The following is a 19,804-nucleotide window of genomic DNA, read 5'->3' on the forward strand; positions in this document are numbered from 1 at the left end:
TACGTTACGGTGGTCCAGCCTGGATCGCGGCGTTAGAAACTCAGCGGAACACGAAGAGGCTGAATAGTACGTACCGGCTCATGGCGATGCGAGTCGCGAGTGCGTACAGAACCGTGTCAACAGAAGCGGTCTACGTCATAGCCAGGTTGGTCCCCATAGACATCATCTTGGCGGAGGACAGCGAGTGCTATAGGAGGAGGGGAACCAGAGGAATCCGGAAGCTAATGAGGGCGGAGTCGATGGCTAGGTGGCAGCAAGAGTGGAGTGCCGCGCAAAACGGCAGGTGGACGCACAGGCTCATACCGACACTAATGGGCTGGGTGAACAGGAAACACGGAGAGGTAAATTTCCATCTAACGTAGTTTTTGTCTGGTCATGGCTGCTTCAGGCAGTATCTGCACCGGTTCGGACACGCAAGATCGCCTCTTTGTCCGGAGTGTGGAAATGTGGAGGAAACACCGGAACACATCGTATTCGAATGTCCCAGATTCACCACAGTGCGTGAGGGGCTGCCTACCCTTCATGCTGGGAATATCGTGGAGGAAATGTGTCGTGACGAGGGCACCTGGAACGCAGTAAACAGTGCAATCGTACATATCATGTCCGAGCTACAGCGGAAGTGGAGGACCGACCAGCATGCGGATAACGCCTGACCATAAGAGATGAATAATCGAGACGGCTGTAGTACCGGATAGTCCCCCCCGAGAGCCGCCGTGACGGAGTGCGCGTCATGTTGGAGGGCACTACCTAATCGGCGCTCCGCTGGGAAGAGAAATCCTGCGAGGGTGACTGTGACGGGGCGCGCGTCAAGTTGGAGGGCGCTTCCTAATCGGTGCACTTCTCGACAGGTAACCGGATACTGCCACGGAGAAGAGCAAAAATGCCTGCCTGGCAACGCCTGATCGTGACCTGGATGGAGAAACACTGCGAACGTTTCGAAGGAGCGAGCATCAAGGATGAAACCATGATCAAAATGGTGCATACCCCACGAGAGTAGCTGTGACGGAGTGCGCGTCATGTTGGAGGGCACTACCTAATCGGCGCTCCGCTGGGAGAGAAATCCTGCGAGGGTGACTGTGACGGGGCGCGCGTCAAGTTGGAGGGCGCTTCCTAATCGGTGCACGTCTCGACAGGTAACCGGATACTGCCGCGGAGAACAGCAAAAATGCCTGCCTGGCAACGCCTGATCGTGGCCTGGATGGAGAAACACCGCGAAGGATGAAGCCGTGATCAAAATGGTGTATACCCCACGAGAGTAGCTGTGACGGAGTGCGCGTCATGTAGGAGGGCACCACCTAATCGGCACTCCGCTGGGAGAGAAATCCTGCGAGGGTGATTGTGACGGGGCGCGCGTCAAGTTGGAGGGCGCTTCCTAATCGGTGCACGTCTCGACAGGTGAGAAATCCCGCGAGGGTGACTGTGACGGGTTGCGCGTCAAGTTGGAGGGCAATTCCTAATCGGTACACGTCTCGACGGGTAAATGGATGCCTGCGAAGAGGACATAAGCGCAGTGGAATGAAAAGCGAATAGAGAGAAAAAATGTTGAGAAAAAGGGAAGGACAACGCTAGTCAGCGTTGAAAACTCGAAGAGTGCATGAGCACAGCCGCCCCCTGAAGTAGTCGCCTAGATGTGGTCCCAGGGGGAATAAGGCAACGAGTAGAGGGCTTGGTTTTTGTGGGTGCGATCCCCACTCGACGTCTGGGTTAACCCTTCCCAGATAAGGCTGGTAGAGCGTTCCTCACCTCTATAAAAAAAAAAAAAAAAAAAAAAAAGCAGTGAGCAGCTGCGATGCGTTTTTTGTGTGAGAGAGTGTGTGCGTCTGCGTGTGTTCGTTTGCGTGTATGTGTTTGTGTGTGCGTTTTTTTAGAGCAGCGAGTAGAGAGTAGAGAGAGTGGAAAGGAGAGAGTAGAAAGGAGAGAGGAGAGAGTAGAGACAGTAGAGAGTAGAGAGAGTAGGGAGGAGAGAGTAGAGAGTAGAGAGTAGAGAGTAGAGAGTAGAGAGTAGAGAGTAGAGAGTAGAGAGTAGAGAGTAGAGAGTAGAGAGCAGAGAGTAGAGAGTATAGAGAGTAGAGAGTAGGGAGAGTATGAGGAGTGAAGAGAGAGTAGAGAGAGTGGAGAGTAAGGAGAGTAGAATGAGTAGAAAGTAGAGAGAATAGAGAGTAGAGAGAGTAGAAAATAGGGAGAGTAGAGAGAGTAGAGAGATTAGAGAGTAGGGAGAGTAGAGAGAGCACAGAGTAGAGAGTAGAGAGTAGAAAGTGAAGAGAGTAGAGAGAGTGGAGAGTAGAGAGAGTAGAGAGTAGAGAGAGTAAAGAGTAGAGAGTAGAGAGTAGAGAGTAGAGGGTAGAGAGTATAGAGAGTAGAGAGTAGGGAGAGTATGAGGAGTGAAGAGAGAGTAGAGAGAGTGGAGAGAGTAGAGAGTAAGGAGAGTAGAATGAGTAGAAAGTAGAGAGAATAGAGAGTAGAGAGAGTAGAAAATAGGGAGAGTAGAGGGAGTAGAGAGATGAGAGAGTAGGGAGAGTAGAGAGAGCACAGAGTAGAGAGTAGAGATAGTAGAGAGTAGAAAGTAAAGAGAGTAGAGAGAGTGGAGAGTAGAGAGAGTAGAGAGTAGAGAGTAGAGAGAGTAGAGAGTAGAGAGAGTAGAGAGTAGAGAGTATAGAGAGTAGAGAGAGTAGAGAGTAGGGAGAGTATGAGGAGTGAAGAGAGATTGGAGAGAGTAGAGAGTAAGGAGAGTAGAATGAGTAGAGAGTAGAGAGAATAGAGAGTAGAGAGAGTAGAAAATAGGGAGAGTAGAGAGAGTAGAGAGATGAGAGAGTAGGGAGAGTAGAGAGAGCACAGAGTAGAGAGAGCATAGAGTAGAGAGTAGAGATAGTAGAACTTGAGCTTGAGCTTGGGTAGACTGTACAATTCGTAGTTGCTCTCCGTGATTGACCTGATAGTAAAGAGTAGAAAGTAAAGAGAGTAGAGAGAGTAAAGAGTAGAGAGAGTAGAGAGTAGAAAGTAGAGAGAGTAGAGAGTAGAGAGTAGAGAGAGTAGAGAGAGTAGAGAGAGTAGAGAGTAGGGAGAGTATGAGGAGTGAAGAGAGAGTAGAGAGAGTGGAGAGAGTAGAGAGTAAGGAGAGTAGAATGAGTAGAAAGTAGAGAGAATAGATAGTAGAGAGAGTAGAAAATAGAGAGAGTAGAGAGTAGAGATAGTAGAGAGTAGAAAGTAAAGAGAGTAAAGAGAGTAAAGAGTTGAGAGAGTAGAGAGTAGAGAGTAGAGAGAGTAGAGAGAGTAGAGAGAGTAGAGAGAGTACAGAGTAGAGAATAGAGATAGTAAAGAGTAGAGAGAGTAGAAAGTAGGGAGGGTAGGAAGAGTAGAGAGTAGAGAGTAGAGAGTAGAGAGTAGGGAGTAGAGAGTAGAGAGTAGAGAGTAGAGAGTAGAGAGTAGAGAGAGAGTAGAGAGAGTACAGAGTAGATAGAGTACTGAGTAGAGAGTAGAGATAGTAGAGAATAGAGAGAGTAGAGATAGTAGAGAGTAGAGAGTAGAGAGTGTAGAGAGTAGAGAGTAGAGAGAGTAGAAAGTAGAGAGTAGAGAGAGTAGAGAGAGTACAGAGTAGAGAGTAGAGATAGTAGAGAATAAAGAGAGTAGAGAGTAGAGAGTAGAGAGAGTAGAGAGTAGAGATAGTAGAAAGTAGAAAGTAGAGAGTGGAGAGAGTAGAGAGTAGAGATAGTAGAGAGTAGGGAGAGTAGAGAGAGTAGAGAGTAAGGAGAATAGAGAGAGTAGAGAGAGTAGAAAGTAGATAGAGTAGACAGTAGATAAAGTAGATAGAGTAGAGAGAGTAGAGAGTAAAGAGATTAGAGAAAGTAGAGAGTAGAAAGAGTAGAGAGTAGAGAGTAGTGAGAGTGGAGAGAAAGTGGAAAGTTTAAAATAAAGAGCAGAGAGTAGAGAGAAGAGAGAACAAAGTATAGAGTAGATAGTAGGAAATGAAGAGTAGAGAGTTGAAATTCAAAGTCAAAATTGGAAGAGCAACAATTGATCGCAGAGAAAGAGTAGATGTTCGAGACATAGAGATATTTGGACTAAAAAAGAAACATTGAATAAAAGAAAAGAAAATAAGTTGCGAGAGTCTGTTTGAGTGCAACAGCAAAGCTATTCAAATGACTTTGCGGTAAACTTATTAAAACATAGAATTGGGCCGCTAGTAAATAAATAAATGAGATAAAAAAAACTCACTTCTATTTAAAATTCTTCAGAGAAAACTGTCAGGGCGATTACACGTTATCTGGTTTCCGCCGGACCGGTTAGAATCCCAAATGGCAAATTTCGACCGTACCAACCTCTTCACGGCGTCGTGATGCAGCCGTCCACTGCGACTGCAATGTCCGGTGATCGGACAAGCATTATACGCGATGACAGTAGTATTGTGTCGACGTCTGGTACAGACACCGGTTTGGGAAAGTAAATCATTTTCTATGAGAATATCAGACCTTAAGACAGTTAAATTGTTCAAACTTTTAATGAAAATTTTTACTTTATATTATGTGATCACTTAAAACTCGTAATACTGATTCATACTTAACCATTTTTCTTGATATTGTCATTAAAACTCATCATTGTAATATGAAATTATCATCAAACACAATTCTTGTTCAGGGGGTTTTCATCACTTGCAAAAGAACGTGTAACTCTATTGCATTAAGAACATATTTTATAAGAAAATGTTAATTTTCATTCATAATTTTTATTTTTAAATATGTGTTAACTGCACCCGAAAATCAATTATCACTATCATTTCCCAAAAGCGGAGCACGAACCTCCACGCGAATTGACAGTTGTTTTCATGTCTGTTAGTATTAGTACAATTCAGGCAATTTTTCGCCCCATATATTAGTATGTGTGTGGCATTTGACGTTTGTTTGTTGATTTTGAAATCAAACAGAATTTGCAAGGGGTATGGACACTGAATTTTTTTTATTTCGCTTCTTTGTTTAGCTGCAGTGAAAAATTTCAGTGATGAAAGTTTCTGCTCAAAGCTAAGCAATGATCACAGGCACACGAGGTCGTCATGGAGTGTTTTGCCATGGATTGTGTTCAACGGTGTGTAGTGTCTTCAGACAAATTAATCGAGCTATTAAATTAACTTCTGTTTTTGTTTAGCTCACAGCAACTACGAGTTCTTAAATTATCTTCCGTTTTTGTATTGTTCACAGATTCGCTACTGAACAAGTTCGATGATGTCAAACAAATCTCCAACTGGTTCTTCAAAGGGCATATTTTGAGCGACTTTATCGAATTTATGAGGAGGTCAGTCTTTGTTTATTTGAGCACATCAAAAAAAGCTCTCCTAATATTCTTATTGGGTATTTCAGACAGTTTGACCTGATTCGGGACGCGATCGACGACGAGGTGGTCGAGGCTCGGCTTGAGGAACTCTAGCCCAAAATGTCCGATCTGTGATCGGTGATCGAACCGACACCGAAGCATCGGTTCTGTCATAACAAAATCACCCAAATCTCAAATTAAAATATCTGAGTCAGGCATTCTTTGCCCAAGATCCGCGTATAAATAGCTGTGCGTTGATTTGCTATGCGCTCGAGAAGCTACCGCTGCCCCAGAAGTAGGTGCTCGACGAATTGCGGCATATGCTGAGCCCGTTTCTGGACGAGGATCTGCGAATGCAGCAATGGGATAGCATTTGAAGGAATCATTATGTTATTTTTAGGAAGGAATTATGATGTTATTTTAATCGTACAGATTTGTACTGTAATGGTGAAATAAAAAACACTCTAGAATGAATGGAAGGGCATATATTATCTCAAAATTCCAAGATAATCACAGGAAATGAACACATTACTCATATAAATAAATAGTGCCACTAGCTTCTTACGGAATGTTATTTTTTTTTCTGTCTTAAAATTGTACACTTGTTTCTGAGACTGTTGAATCAATATGTGGCAACAGAACGTGTGAAAAAATCATGCTATTTGTGTATGTTTAGAAACAAAATAACTGAGCGTATGAATGACTACACCGCAGCTGGACTAAATTTAGTTATTCTAAAGTGGGGCGGAAGTATTTACGATAGGTGCTGCAAGAACACCGTTATGATCCAGGATGCGCTAATGCCCGTGAGGGCTGCTCTTACTTTGACCATGCTCCTGATGTGCCACACAATATGAAAACGCTCGTGGTTGCCGCAGCAGCTGTGGTTTTAAAATTTTCGGTCTGCAATCAGCTGCATGTAGCCGGAATATTTGCAGCAATGTGTACCTGTCAATCCACTATATAAATAAATGCATGCATGGCTATGTGAGAGATGTACAGTTTTGTGTAGTGTATTTGTATGTAAGAGATGTACGGTTTTGTGTAGCGCGAGGTCTCTTTCACATTGTTATCCGGTTTTCCGTCCAAACCCAGCGGCGTTTTTTGAAACCGGTCCGGCAGAAACCGGATAATGTGTAATCGGCCTAACACTAAAATCGTCTAAATTCGTGAAAGGGTTTAGATCTTCAACTGTTGCGGTACCCAACTGATAAGAATGTCACAAAACGACTATAAATGATAATACAATCAACCGAATGTGTGCTACATCAAGTTTCTGAATGCACTCGAGAAAATTTCATAAGGATTGGGTCAGTGATATCTTTTTTCCGTGTGCATTACGGTGACAAAAAATTCAATCCCATTTTTTTTTCACTTCTGATCGTTTTCAGTAATGTATATATAGAGTATATTTCAATATTGTTTTCATTACTTTCTTTGGGTTACATTCATTTAGTGTAAGTATGTACGCGTTTGTTCACTTAGTTCACCTTTTCCTCAACACCTCTGCATCTCTGCGTCATTTTTACTTTCTTTTAGGTCATCATCACTATGAGTTCATTGATTTACATTTAACGTTTTATTTTTAGCGGTAATGGTTAAAGTTTATAGTTATCCAGCGTTAGCTTGCTCCGTCTTGTTTGTTTTTTTTTTTGTTTTTTTTTAAATTCAGTTCGTAATGTTTCTCACACACAATGATATTCAAATGGTTCACATTTACCATGAGCAGCATTAAGCTGCAGCAAAGACTCCTCGGTCTATAATTCAACAATATCTGCATGGTTCATCCCCTCCTCGGTTGAATGTCAGTTTAGTTGTTTATTTTCGGGGATACTAACTCAATCGAGAACTAAATCAGTTAGCTACTGATATGTGTGATACCGAAAAAGCAGCGAGGAGGGAACAGCGATGATTTTGATCTGCTCTTTGGACATTTGCCGAGAAAAAACGCTAACAATCAAGTTTGCATTAAACTGCTGCAACGAGTATCAATATTCTGCATATTCAACATTCATTAGGTGTGTACTTGTTTTGTTTCTTTGTTTGTTTACTATTAAGTCATTCTGTTGATATTCTACGATAGATAGTACATGTTTATAACTACGTGATAAACTAATGACTAGATTGTTGTTTTACCATACTTTAACTAAATTATGTACAGACAAGTGAGAAAATTTGTTAAAAGCTCTAACGGAAAACAAGTTCACGGAACAAAAGTTAACCCCCTTAAACATAACAGTTCTCTGTTCCGACTCTTAAATAAGATTGGTATTTATAGTAATGATATCCTTTTCGTAATACTTGTTTTGTTACTGGTTTAAGCTTTATTTTTTATGTCATAAATATGATTTATTGTCAAACTAATATAATTCAATAACATCTATTTCTAGTTTTCATAACTTTTTTCCCAACTTGTGAACTCTTTGAAAGCTGTTAGTGTGTGGATAACCTCACCGCCTATAAGCTGAGAATGTATAATCCAAAATCTCAATTTCAACCAAACCAGCGCGCACTTTAACACCACCGATTTCACCAAATATTGCTTTGAACTTACCGTTATTGAAAACTAGTCACCAAAAGCCCACCTCTCGCTTTAGTTCGAGTCGGAATCGGAATCGCTGGGTGCGATCGGCGTCGTAGCCATCGGCTGCTCTTCCTGAATTGGCTTCGAAACGGTCGTCGCCGCAAGGTATGGATTCAGCGATTCACTCGTCGTGTGCTCGATGCCAACTCTAGAATTCGTCAATGAGTTCAAACTAGTGGATTTGAGATCGCTAACCCAACACTCACCTGTACTCGTGCCGAGCCAAATATCGCACGTACTTCTCCGGAGGCTCGTCGCTTTCCGAGTCTTGTACACTGATTGATCTTACCGTGGTATGGGACGCCTGTGTGGCCGGCATGGTGAACTCCACGTACGCGTACGGAGCCAGCTGTTCAGGAATCTGATCAAAGCTTGTCAGTGCCATTCGGCACACCAACTGATGCGTAGTGTAAGCTCCCTGTCCTTCCTTTGGCAGCCGAGGACACCTCCACACGATAGCCCGATGATTGTGCTCATATTTGGCCTGCCCCGATGTCACCTCGATCAACGATTCCTGGAGTGTCTCCATGGTGCCAAGCAAACGTTCTATACCCTTGATTTTACCCGTCCGACGATGAGCTGACTTCACCGAGCCGTACCTGAAATCAACTAGCGTTTCACTAAGCCCCTAAGAAGATTGTTCTTTTCAACCTACCTAAAGTGCTTCTCTACTCTAAACAAATAAATCCAACACTCGGGAATGGGGAACCGAATGGACACATCCTCGCAAGGAATCTGCCCAAGCTTGCGTGAGGCAAACCCTGGCACCAGAACGTCAGCCCGAAGCTCCACTTTGTTGCCCGTAACGCACCAAGTGGCCTTCAACTGCAACGGAAGTTCCCGATTTTTGGGCGGTCGAATGCGGAAGCGCATCAGCTCGATATAGCACGCGTCCGGCGGTTTAAACTTGATGGTGCGACTCCTTTCATACTCGTCCTGCTGGACGCACCCGTGGAACTCCACCCCCTCCAATCGAATCCATTCCTCAGTCACAACCGGAATGATGTCGTGTCGGCCAACGACTTCCTTACCCTGACGCCACAAATCGTTCACTCCCAACTCGATGTCGGGCATCCCTGGAAGAAGAACAACCATTTTACAATCCTAATATCTGCGCTTCCAATGTATTCTGCACCAAACTTACCCGAAAGGAACGCCAAAAAGAATAGACGAACCCTCGCAATCTGCTTATTCACGCGACCCTCTGCGTCTTGCTCAACGTACAGCTCGTCAACCGCTGTCACCTGAACCTCTTCCGTCTTATACGTCAAGGCTCGGTCCCGGTGTACGTTCATCTTGAACAGCGCCTCCTCAATACAGACCGAAAACTGTTTCATGTCCTCATAATTCATCGAACCCAACTTGAAAAGCTGGGAGATCTGTGGCGCGTGTTCCACCGGCAAACCCAGCTTCTTCAAATCACTACCCAACTCTTTAACGCCCTGGTAGTCACCCTGGATGGCGTACGCAGCAAACTGGCTGAGCTTGTTCGTCAACCGCTCGGCCTTAGTCACCTGTCCTGGCCTCACTCCGGGTCGTTCCTTATAGAACACATACTGCAGCTTGATGGTGAAGATCTTACCGAAGTTGTCGTACTGCTGGGAACTAATCTCCGACACCGAGTAGCATGCCTGCAGGGGAAGCTCCTGGAAAGGTTCCTTGTCGGTAGCCGCGTTGGACAGCTGGAGCACCGGATTGTCACCCTGTACGACCAGGCGGATGTAGATTTTCTTCCAAAACCGCTGGCCGGTGATCTTCTTCTTGTTGGGCTGACGCAGCTGCATCTCCCAGCCCTCACCCGAGTACACAACGCGAGGGAAGTCCTCCAGCGGTTGCGATACGTCCTCATCGAAGAGTGGCGTCGGTGGCGTTTCCTGCGAATCGGTGCGCTGCAGTTGGGGTGTTGCTGAAAACCCAACCAAATATTAGCTTCGTGCAAGAACAAATTTGTACAGAACATAAAGGATGTGTCACATCAAATTGCATCACGGAAGAAACGCTGTAGAAATTTAATTTTTAGGAATTATATCTTCGGCTTTCGCTTATAATCAGATAAGAGTGTATAGATCACGTTGGCCATGCTTCACTGTCAATTTTTCGTAAATTTGGAAAAATGTCGTCGAACGAAAAAGAGCGTCGTGAATTAATCCTGCGCACTCATTTCGAGAATCCGGAGTTGTCACATCGGGACATCGGTAAGATGCTGGGAATCGTCCAATCCACGGTCAGCAGAGTACTAAAACGATACTTCGAGAACCTAACCATCGACTGGAAGGAGAAGAACGGCAAAAATGGATGCTCCGTCAGTGAAAAAGATCACAAGCGCGTAGTTAAGCAGATTAGACGTGATCCGAGAAGTTCGGTCCGGGATGTCGCCAATAAGCTGAATTTGTCAAGTTCATTCGTCCAGCGGACCAAGCAGCGGGAGGGCCTGCGTACATACAAGGTTCAGAAGGCTCCTAACCGCGACGAAAAGCAAAACATGGTGGGGAAGACGCGAGCCCGGAAGCTGTACACCGAAATGCTGACGAAGCCGCATTGCCTGGTAATTGACGACGAAACCTACGTCAAAGCGGACTTTCGCCAGCTGCCGGGCCTGTTGTTCTTCTCCGCAGAGGACAAATTCAGCGTTCCGGAGGAGATTCGCAAGCAGAAACTATCCAAGTTTGCCAAAAAGTACATGGTGTGGCAAGCGATCTGCTCTTGCGGAAAGCGGAGCGCCCCCTTCGTGATGACCGGCACGGTAAACGGGCAGGTTTACCTTAAGGAGTGCCTACAGAAGCGCTTACTACCACTATTGAAGCAGCACGAGGGCCCGACCATCTTCTGGCCGGATCTCGCTTCGTGCCACTATTCAAAGGACGTGTTGGAGTGGTACGAAGCCAACGGGGTCACCTTCGTGCCAAAGGAAATGAACCCGCCCAACGCGCCGGAGCTTCGCCCAATAGAGAAATATTGGGCGATTATGAAGCAGGCCCTCCGGAAGAACCCAAAAGTTGTCAAATCGGAGGCGGACTTCAAGAGAAAATGGATTTCTGTTAAAAAAAAACTACAACCTGACGTTGTACAGAACCTTATGGACGGGGTAAAGAGGAAGGTGCGAGCATACGGGCTTGGGCTCGAAGTATGAATAAAAAGAAAATGCCAAAAGTTGTTTAATAGTTTTTATTTTACTGTCTAAAATTTTCAAAAGGATCGGTCTACTGGGCGAATTTCTACAGCGTTTTTTCCGTGATGCAATTTGATGTGACACACCCTTTAACAGTGAGGTCTTTTTCGCGCCACGTGTTAAATTTTCACAAAGGAAAAATTGATAGATATTCATTAATTTTGTAAAATTGAAGTGTTGAGAAGCAGTTGCATTGATTTTAGCTGGATTTTCTTTAATTTTACCTATTAGATAGACAACAGTGAAGTGCTAGGTAGAATAATTCAGAATAGAGGTCATGTTAGAGTTTTTTTTCTTTTGTTCTAGTGGAAGCTGTGTGAACAATATATGAGAATTAAAGATGATAACTTCTCTAGATTCGAAGACTGTCTGGGTGAAGAAACCTCTTTGAATCCATGTAGTGACCAAACATATGGATTGAGACGATACTTAGAACTTGATAATGACGATATTGTAAGGGAAATGAGAGGTAGAAGGAAAAAACTTATGAAATGGTTCTTTCTAAAGAAAAAATGGAGGACAGTTCCATTCAAAACGATTCTGAATCAATTCCCAACCATGAAGGTGTATTACACACTGTTGAAAATTCCTGCAACTCCGACCTAAGTACACACAAAATTGCCAAGACAAAATTAGACAGAACAAAATCGAATACATAATTGCAATGCAAAAATTAAGTTACTTTCTCTACTCGTTTTGAGTACAACTTTCAGTAGCAATTAGCTTCACGAGAATGAGTGTTGCGATGTTTTAAAATTTGCGCACTCTCGCGCTCTTTCTCTGGAACGTTCAATGTTCCACACCTAGCGCGTTTACTTTGATCAATATGAAGAAAAACTAGAAATGATACAACCGCATGGTGGACGTAGGACTATCGTTTGCTCGGCAATCAATAAGGAGCAAACATATAACTGTTAGAAATTTTATCTTCCGATTAAAATGATTCTCTTTCTTAAATGGCACTAACGTTCCTAGAGGAACTTCGCCATCTCAACGTAGTATTACCTGCGTCATTTTTATAAGTACTTAGTTGGGATTTCTATGCCAAATAACACGCCTTGAATGCATTCTGAGTGGTAAGCTCTAGAATACGTGTGACCACAGTGCAAGTCGGAGGAAATTTCTTTGACGAAAAATTCCCCCGACCAGAACGGGAATCGAACCCGAACCCCCGACATGTTAGGTGTGACGCTAATCACTCGACCACGGGAGCACTCCTCCTAGGAAATACCAAGAGCAAATCATTGAATTTCCGAGTGTGCATAGGCTTATAAGCCACTGTTCAGAACTCCTCTATAAAAGTGACCTTCGGCAAAGTTGTTCTTGATACTTCAAACTACGCCCCTCTTTAAATAACCCCTTTTTATGAGTCAACGCAAACAAGGCTATCACGACATCGAGCACATTACATGGACATACGAGATATGAATACATGTCCAAATTCAAAATATTGTTTTTGTTAGAGCTATCAATCTCCTTGTTCAATCAACAATAATAAATCAAAGTTGCCCCAATATTATCATATGCCCCCACTTCTTGGTTAAAATATGTCATTCTAATGAATTATAGACGTTCATGAGTAATCAATTTCTCATTTTGTTAACCATAGAATGAGCAAAAATATAAATACAATTTTTTTTTTATCCCTTCTGTTTATTTTAGGCTCATTAGCATTTAAGCTGTAACAGAGCCGAATTTTAATCGTGTACATGTCACATGTTTATCATATCTATAATTAGCACATTACACAGTTGCCATTTTCGGCGTTAGAGTATTCCCTTCTATACCATTGCATATGGTACACATTTACACAGTAGCCATTTAGGCGTAAGAGTTTTCTATCTGTTCTTCCATTATCCAGTTAGACCGGACAACGGAGACAGTTGTTGATCATTGTTGAGTTATTTATAGAACAGCAACCCGATGTTTCTTGCAGAGCAGAGCAGTTGTATGGATAAATCGATCTTATTTCGACCGTGGATCGATCTCCATCGCTGATGATTGTTGCGTGGATGTAGTTATTCTGTAACAACACAAAGATGGTCAATGAGGGCCCTGAGTTTTGAACTCACGATCGATCGCTTACTAAGCGAACGCGCAACTAATGTGGCTACGGAGACCCCCCTAAATACTCAATTGGGAAGATAAATAGAATTGAGAGCTTAGCTTTTGTACACCAATGTGAGCCTGTGAAGACAAACAAATTATGAAAACAAAAGATGTTACGCAAATATTTCAACATCATTCGTGTTTTTTTCACTGAGCACGTGAGTACTTACTTTAAAAAAATGTAGGTTTTTAGAACCCTACAGAATTTTTTCAATAATTAATCAATAATTCAAATTCGAGTGGCATAAAATCGATTGTGAATTAGAAAAAAAAACAATTTCGGGAGAAACGTGAATATTTGATATTATCAACACTCGAACTACCAACCGATCAGAAGAACCGGTTGTATCATTTGTTCACAACATTTTATCTAAAATTTTATTCAATACTAGCTGACCCGACAAACGTTGTTCTGCCATATCAATTATTTTTAGAGAATATTTTGGTTGGTTAAAAAAAATTTCAAATATATTTCAAGATAGTTTGTGTGTTATCGTTCAGATGATGAATTTCACTGCGAAACATGCATATGTGTAGTCGATTTTCTCGAATTTTCCTATTCATTTTATTTTCACAATGACGAACCATTATTCTCAATGTCGTGAAAATAAAAAAAAAATATTAATTCCATTTGAAGACATTACCTCCAGTTCGAAAAATTTATCATTGTAGAAAACATGCACAATCGTTTTTTCGATTTCACTTTCCACCGCAGCACAAATGCGTAACCCATTTTTCCCAATTTTCCTTTTTTTCCGAATGTTCTCCAAAGTATTCTATCATTCTTATTCGGATGAAAACAAACTCTACGATATATAGATGATTCAAATGTGATCAACCGACCTCCTGTGATGATGAGTTATACGTATGTGGAAGAAACCTTGTTTTATATATACGACTAGCTGACCCGGCAAACTTCATTCCACCCAAAATGTATTTTTTTGTTATCAATACCTTCAAACATTCACGTTTCCTTGCTAAGCGAACGTTCATGGGTCCAATTGATCTTCTAATAGATCCTTTACATTTTCATTTTACTATTAACTACAATTACTATTTACTATATATTTCCTAGTACTTCTACCAAAACTTGTCATTGTAATATCAAATTATTTTCAGAAACAATTTTCGTTCAACATTTTTCAATCAATTGCAAATAACATGTTTCCCCCTTACATGGAATACATGTTTGATACAGAAAATAGAACAAAATGATGACATCTCAAATCGGACGATTCCTTCCTCGAGTTTCGCGCTTACCCCTTTGCTTGTTTGTTCTCGGGATATGTAGAAATTCGTATTTCATTTGTATGGCAGCATCTTCCCCTCCACTTTAGAGAGTGAGATTTCTTGATTAGTTCTCGAGTTATGCCATGTGAAGAATAAGAGAGCATCGCCGACATAGACTCAACTCTCCCACTGACTTCCGAACACTTTGAACTTGATCCGCCGCCAAAACTATATTCTCGAAAAATGTCCATGCAGTCATCGAAATATGAAAACATCAAACAATTATTGAGAGAAGAATTACAAAAAGATATATTGGAACTAAACGAAATGAATAGATTTTTACCATTTTTTTAAATCTTCCAAGTGAGTAGTATACGAGTTAAAAATGCGAAAAATCCAAACGTGACATGGCGACTGTCACATTGTGACGAAGGGCCTGTAAGTGATAACAACACCTACTACGCAAAGTCGAACTAGCCCAGTCTTTGAAAGAACTACTTCAGTCATGTTGATCATGTTTTGAATTATAGAGACTTGAAATGGCCAATAAGGATAATCAAGACTAGAGGCGAATGAACTCTCGGGGGTTGTCTCTAGCATAAAAAGAACAACTTGAACTAAACTCTCGGCCTTCACAAACAGTTGATATGTGTGCCGTAAATCAGGACATGACTGAGCAATAATTATGAGTATAAAAGGAGGGTTGTATATTCGATTTCGATCAATCAGAACGCAAGATTTCCGTTTGGAGGATGGTTGTGATTTTTCAATTGTCCGATAATTAGTTTCATGATAGATATAATTTTGTTCAATTTAATAAATTGTTATGCAGTGCTCAAACTGATTGGCACAAAAATTTCTTAAATCCATCATGAAATGACTGTGATAATAAGCGTTTGAAATGGAACAATTTTCACGGTGCGATGATTTTTTTTCAATTTTTACTCCACATATATTCCTGGAAGACATAATCCTACGTCAAAACAGAGCTCATCCAGCCACCATGCCACGAATCTCGAAAACCGTAGTTCAATTGCTTCTTCTTCTTCAATGGCACTAACGTTCCTAGAGGAACTTCGCCGTCTCAACGTAGTATTACTTGCTCATTTTTATTAGTACTTGGTTGAGATTTCTATGCCAAATAACACGCCTTGAATGCATTCTGAGTGGCAAGTTCTAGAATACGCGTGATCACAGTGCAAGTCGGAGGAAATTTCTTTGACGAAAAATTCCCCCGACCAGAACGGGAATCGAACCCGAACACCCGGCATGTTAGTTATGACGTTAACCACTCGGCCAAGGGAGCACAATTGCTTACTGATTACAAATTAACAATAATGACTGCCACGTCTAAAGAAAAATTCACGATATTTGAAACTTTAAAAATAATGTATCCATCACAATCTCAGAATATCAACGAGATACATGAAATCGACTCCAAATTCTGTTATCTTAGCCAAAACAGGAGCGCTTCCCTTGAGAGTAAGAGCAGGGTTCTAAGCTTATACAGAGTGTGCTAAACTAATTTTAAAAAAAATAAATGTCCAATTGTTAAATATGTTTATGGCACTGGTAACACCAATAAGCATTGTACATTTTTTTAAATAACCACCAACTCTCACGAATGCCAAGAAAAATACCTGATAATCAATTAACAAGATAGTAATTGTTTAAAAGAATTTCAAATATTTCAAAAACTCAGACGGATCAAAAACACAAGGAAAAATGGGATACGGAATATACGACGGACAAGAGAAAACATCCTATAGTGGAAGATTGAATTCCCAACAATAAATGCAGAATTAGTCGCCTTATTTTGAGCAATCAACCATATTATTCTATCTATGAAGAAAACATACTTCTGAATTTTTTTCACCTCATTTTCAGAGTTGTACTGCCAACCTCTCTCTCTCGCTTTGTGTCTCTATCTTTCTCTTTTCTGTATTATAGTGATTTTTGTCAATTTTGGCTGGTTCGAAGCTTTACTTCCATTTTCGGAAGAATGTCAGAAGTGTGAAGTCTCTCTCTCTCTCTCATTCAGAAAAATCATTCAAAAAAAACGCTTTACCTCATGCTTTCAATACAGTGAAAAGGCTCCAGCCACATTTTACGAATACAGAAATATGTTAAAATCAAAAATTGAATTTGAAAAAAAGAGATTTAAAAAAAATTATTAAAAATTTATTGAATATTTTCGTGACACGCAAAAAAACCTACGAACACATTTAAATATAAATTAGATCAGCATTCGATCTCTAAATAAATAAAAAATCTAGAATTTTTTTGGTACTTAAATTAATGAAAACATTGTTTAATGCAATGACACGAATATAAAACGAGAAACTTTCAAAATAGTGTAGGATTAATTGTATATAGAAGAGTATATAAACTATTTCACATATCTTACAAGAATGTACTGAGCATAAAAAGATAAGATCAAAATATCCTTCACTAAATGAAAACTCTGACAACATACATATTCTAATCAAAAACAAAATAGGAGAATTAAAACAATTGACAGGATTCATAGGAGTAACAAAAATAAGCATTTAAAGAAACAAAATCAGCACTTAACTTAACGTAAAAAAATCAACCTATCAACCTCGGTCGGAATTATTATAAGGGTGCTCATACACTGTTTGACTGAAGCTAAATATTTGACTCTTTTTGACAGATAAAATTTGATCAACGTGTCCTTATTCTACACAAAACACGACAAACAAATATTCAATTATTGGATGCCTAAAACATTTTTTCGGTCTGTTCTTCGAATCTTCGAATCTTCGAAACATGGTTATGTTACCATAAATATTTCAGTTGATTTTTTTCATGTTCGATGTTTGTACAAACACCAAACCAAACTTTATCTGTCAAAAAGTATCAAATATTTAACCTCCGGACAAACAGGGTACGGTCACCTTAAGAGTTTGAAATATCACCAACACTTGACTGCTATGGATCGATAGATCTGCGCCATAAAGGAAAGGTAAAAAAATCGCTTCAAACTTACAATCCGGAAGAGTTAACTCCAGCGTGGCATCATCAGTCTCTCCCCTGTCGAATGGGTTCACTCGGGGTGAAGAATCGCCTGAGTAAATCGACGCAGTCTGTGGGCTCTTCGGCGGTGGAGCCAAGGCGGGTGCTAGGCCCATATCGATTCCTTCTTTCGGTCGGATAACAACGCTAAACTGATTATTTCCTTCGTCCGAATCCCGCGAGTCAGATCGCCCAAATGGAGTTCCCTGCAAAACAGTTAACCATTATTCGATCCTTACCCCAACAAAGCGAACTTACCTCCGGCACCGGAGGTGCCTGCATCGTCAAAAACGGATCATCAAACCCATCATCATTCCCAAACCCTTCGTTCCCAGTATCGAATCCCCCGCCGGAAACCTCCCCCGTTCCCCAGGCATCAGCCGTCCCGAATGCATCGTCCGCAGTGACCTCCGTGCCGAGATCCGCCCCGTCCAAGAAAATATTCCCACCTTTGTTGTGTGTCCCTTCAAATTTGGCCGCGAACGAATCGAACGCGTCAGGTTCCTGTAGTTGCGTTTGCCCGAAACCTTCCAATGGATCCGCCAGTACCGTATTATTGTTATTCGCGGTATTTCCAAACAAATCATTCGCATAATCGTTACTGACCGTTACTGCCGCCGCCGTGTACGGCACATCATCTTCCATCGCGAACGGATTGATGGCACCGCTATCTGCCGTCACCATCGCCGCCGTTGTCACGTCCGGTTCGGTGTAGAACAACTGCGAAGCAATCGTGGAGATGGCTACCGGCGGTAACGCGTCCACGTGATTATGCGTGTCCTGAACCACCATCATCGGATGGTCATCGATGGTGGGTTCCATCGATGGTTCCATCGATGGTTCCATCGGAGCGTTCATTTCGGGTAGCGCCTCATCAATTTTCATCTCATCGGCGGCAATGTTTACAATGCTTCCCGAAACCGAACTCGGGATGTTACTGGACGTAACATTCGACCCGGTTGGACTCGGATCGGTGGAGCCCTCCGAACGGATCGTCATACACTCAGCGGGTGGAGCTACATCAAACACGAACTCGGGCTGCTGTTCGACGTGGGGTTGCTCGATCTCAACCGGGGGCTCGCAGCTGACCGGTGGCTCTTGCTGTATCGGAGATGGTTCAACGACTTCCGCTTCGTAGGCTGTTGCTGGTGATGGTGCTGCGACCGTGGTAGCTTCCGGTGGTGGGGGTGGCATTTGAGATTGCACAAGATTCTCCGAGAGGTAGGGAATAAACGCTTGGGATCCTTCGTTGGTTCCCCCGAATATGTCATCGAAGTCACCACTGAGCAAATCGGTTTGCTTCGGTTCGGGAGCGGCTGCAGGTGCCACAGTAGGCGTCGAGAAAAGCGATAGAATGTCTTCCTTGGTCTTATGTGCCGGTGGTTTTGGTGGAGAAGTCTTAGAAGTCGTGGTGCCAAAAAGATCGAACAGATCTGCCTCCTGTTGGGGTGCAGGAATGGGTTGGGGCGCTGCAACCGGTGACGAAACTAGTGAGCTTTTAGGTGGGGCTGGGCGTGGTGGAGGTGGTCTTGGACGCGGAGGCTTCTGAACTTCGGGTTTAGCAGCGATCGGGACTACGGGATCAGCGAAAGGATTGTCATTACCAACGGGTGTCATACCAGTGCCGAAGAAATTGTCCTGGGGTTGCGAGTCGGAATGGGGCAGCTGGTCCCCTGCGGATAACAGATCGCCAAATTCAGGTGTTGGACTGGGAGAGTGCAGATCTCTCATGGACACCGGACTGGGCGTTCTGGTAGCCGGAATCTTTTGCAGTAGATTTGTGCTGGTTTGATCGAGTTGGCTCGCGATCGAGCTAATCAGTTGCTGCGTTGCTTGGGAGGGTGGTATAGGTCTGGGAGGTGGCATTTTGTGGTTCCCTTTGGCCGACTTGAGTTCATCTTCACTAGAGTATGCCTGCATCATGGCATCATCCATCAGATTGTTGTTGGTGTGGGGTCCCAACTGCAGGTCCATCGGTTTCGGGATGACCAGATCATCGTCGTCATTGATTGTAGTGTCAAAAAAGTTTGCAGCACTGTTTGAAGTTTGATGATGTGTCACAGACATAACGCTATCACTTACTCCAAAGATTTCGGCACCGGTTGTCACCACCGCGTTGACCTCCGCAGTCCCAAACAGATCATTCATGCTGGCCATTGCTGGTGCGACTGCTACTGCCGGTTCTTCCGCCTCACCACCAAAGTCCGCGAATGGATTGCTGGCCTGCGCCAAGAATGGATTATCATCCACCCCCGCCGCGCTCTCAGCATCATCTTGTGCGTCATCGCCGAATAGGAATGGGTTGCAGACTGGCTCGTTGCCCCCCATCGGCTCATTGTCCATCAAGAAGGGGTTTGCCATCTTTTTCTCGGTTT

The 19,804-nt window shown here is 42.6% G+C and overlaps 1 protein-coding gene across 1 annotated transcript; it reads right to left on the minus strand.

Moving 5' to 3' along the window:
• Nucleotides 1-6,823: 6,823 nt before the first annotated feature.
• Nucleotides 6,824-19,790, minus strand: LOC129768495 (protein stoned-B-like). Its single transcript, XM_055770190.1, has 6 exons — nucleotides 17,688-19,790; nucleotides 17,404-17,635; nucleotides 9,030-9,791; nucleotides 8,541-8,961; nucleotides 8,092-8,484; nucleotides 6,824-8,033 (listed from the first exon to the last, which is right to left on the minus strand). The coding sequence occupies exons 1-6, from the start codon at nucleotides 19,788-19,790 to the stop codon at nucleotides 7,895-7,897; spliced, it is 4,050 nt and encodes a 1,349-aa protein (XP_055626165.1). The 3' UTR covers nucleotides 6,824-7,894.
• Between the last annotated feature and the right edge of the window lie 14 nt (nucleotides 19,791-19,804).

The sequence above is a fragment of the Toxorhynchites rutilus genome, chromosome 1, assembly GCF_029784135.1.
Source record: "Toxorhynchites rutilus septentrionalis strain SRP chromosome 1, ASM2978413v1, whole genome shotgun sequence".
NCBI lineage: Eukaryota > Metazoa > Arthropoda > Insecta > Diptera > Culicidae > Toxorhynchites > Toxorhynchites rutilus.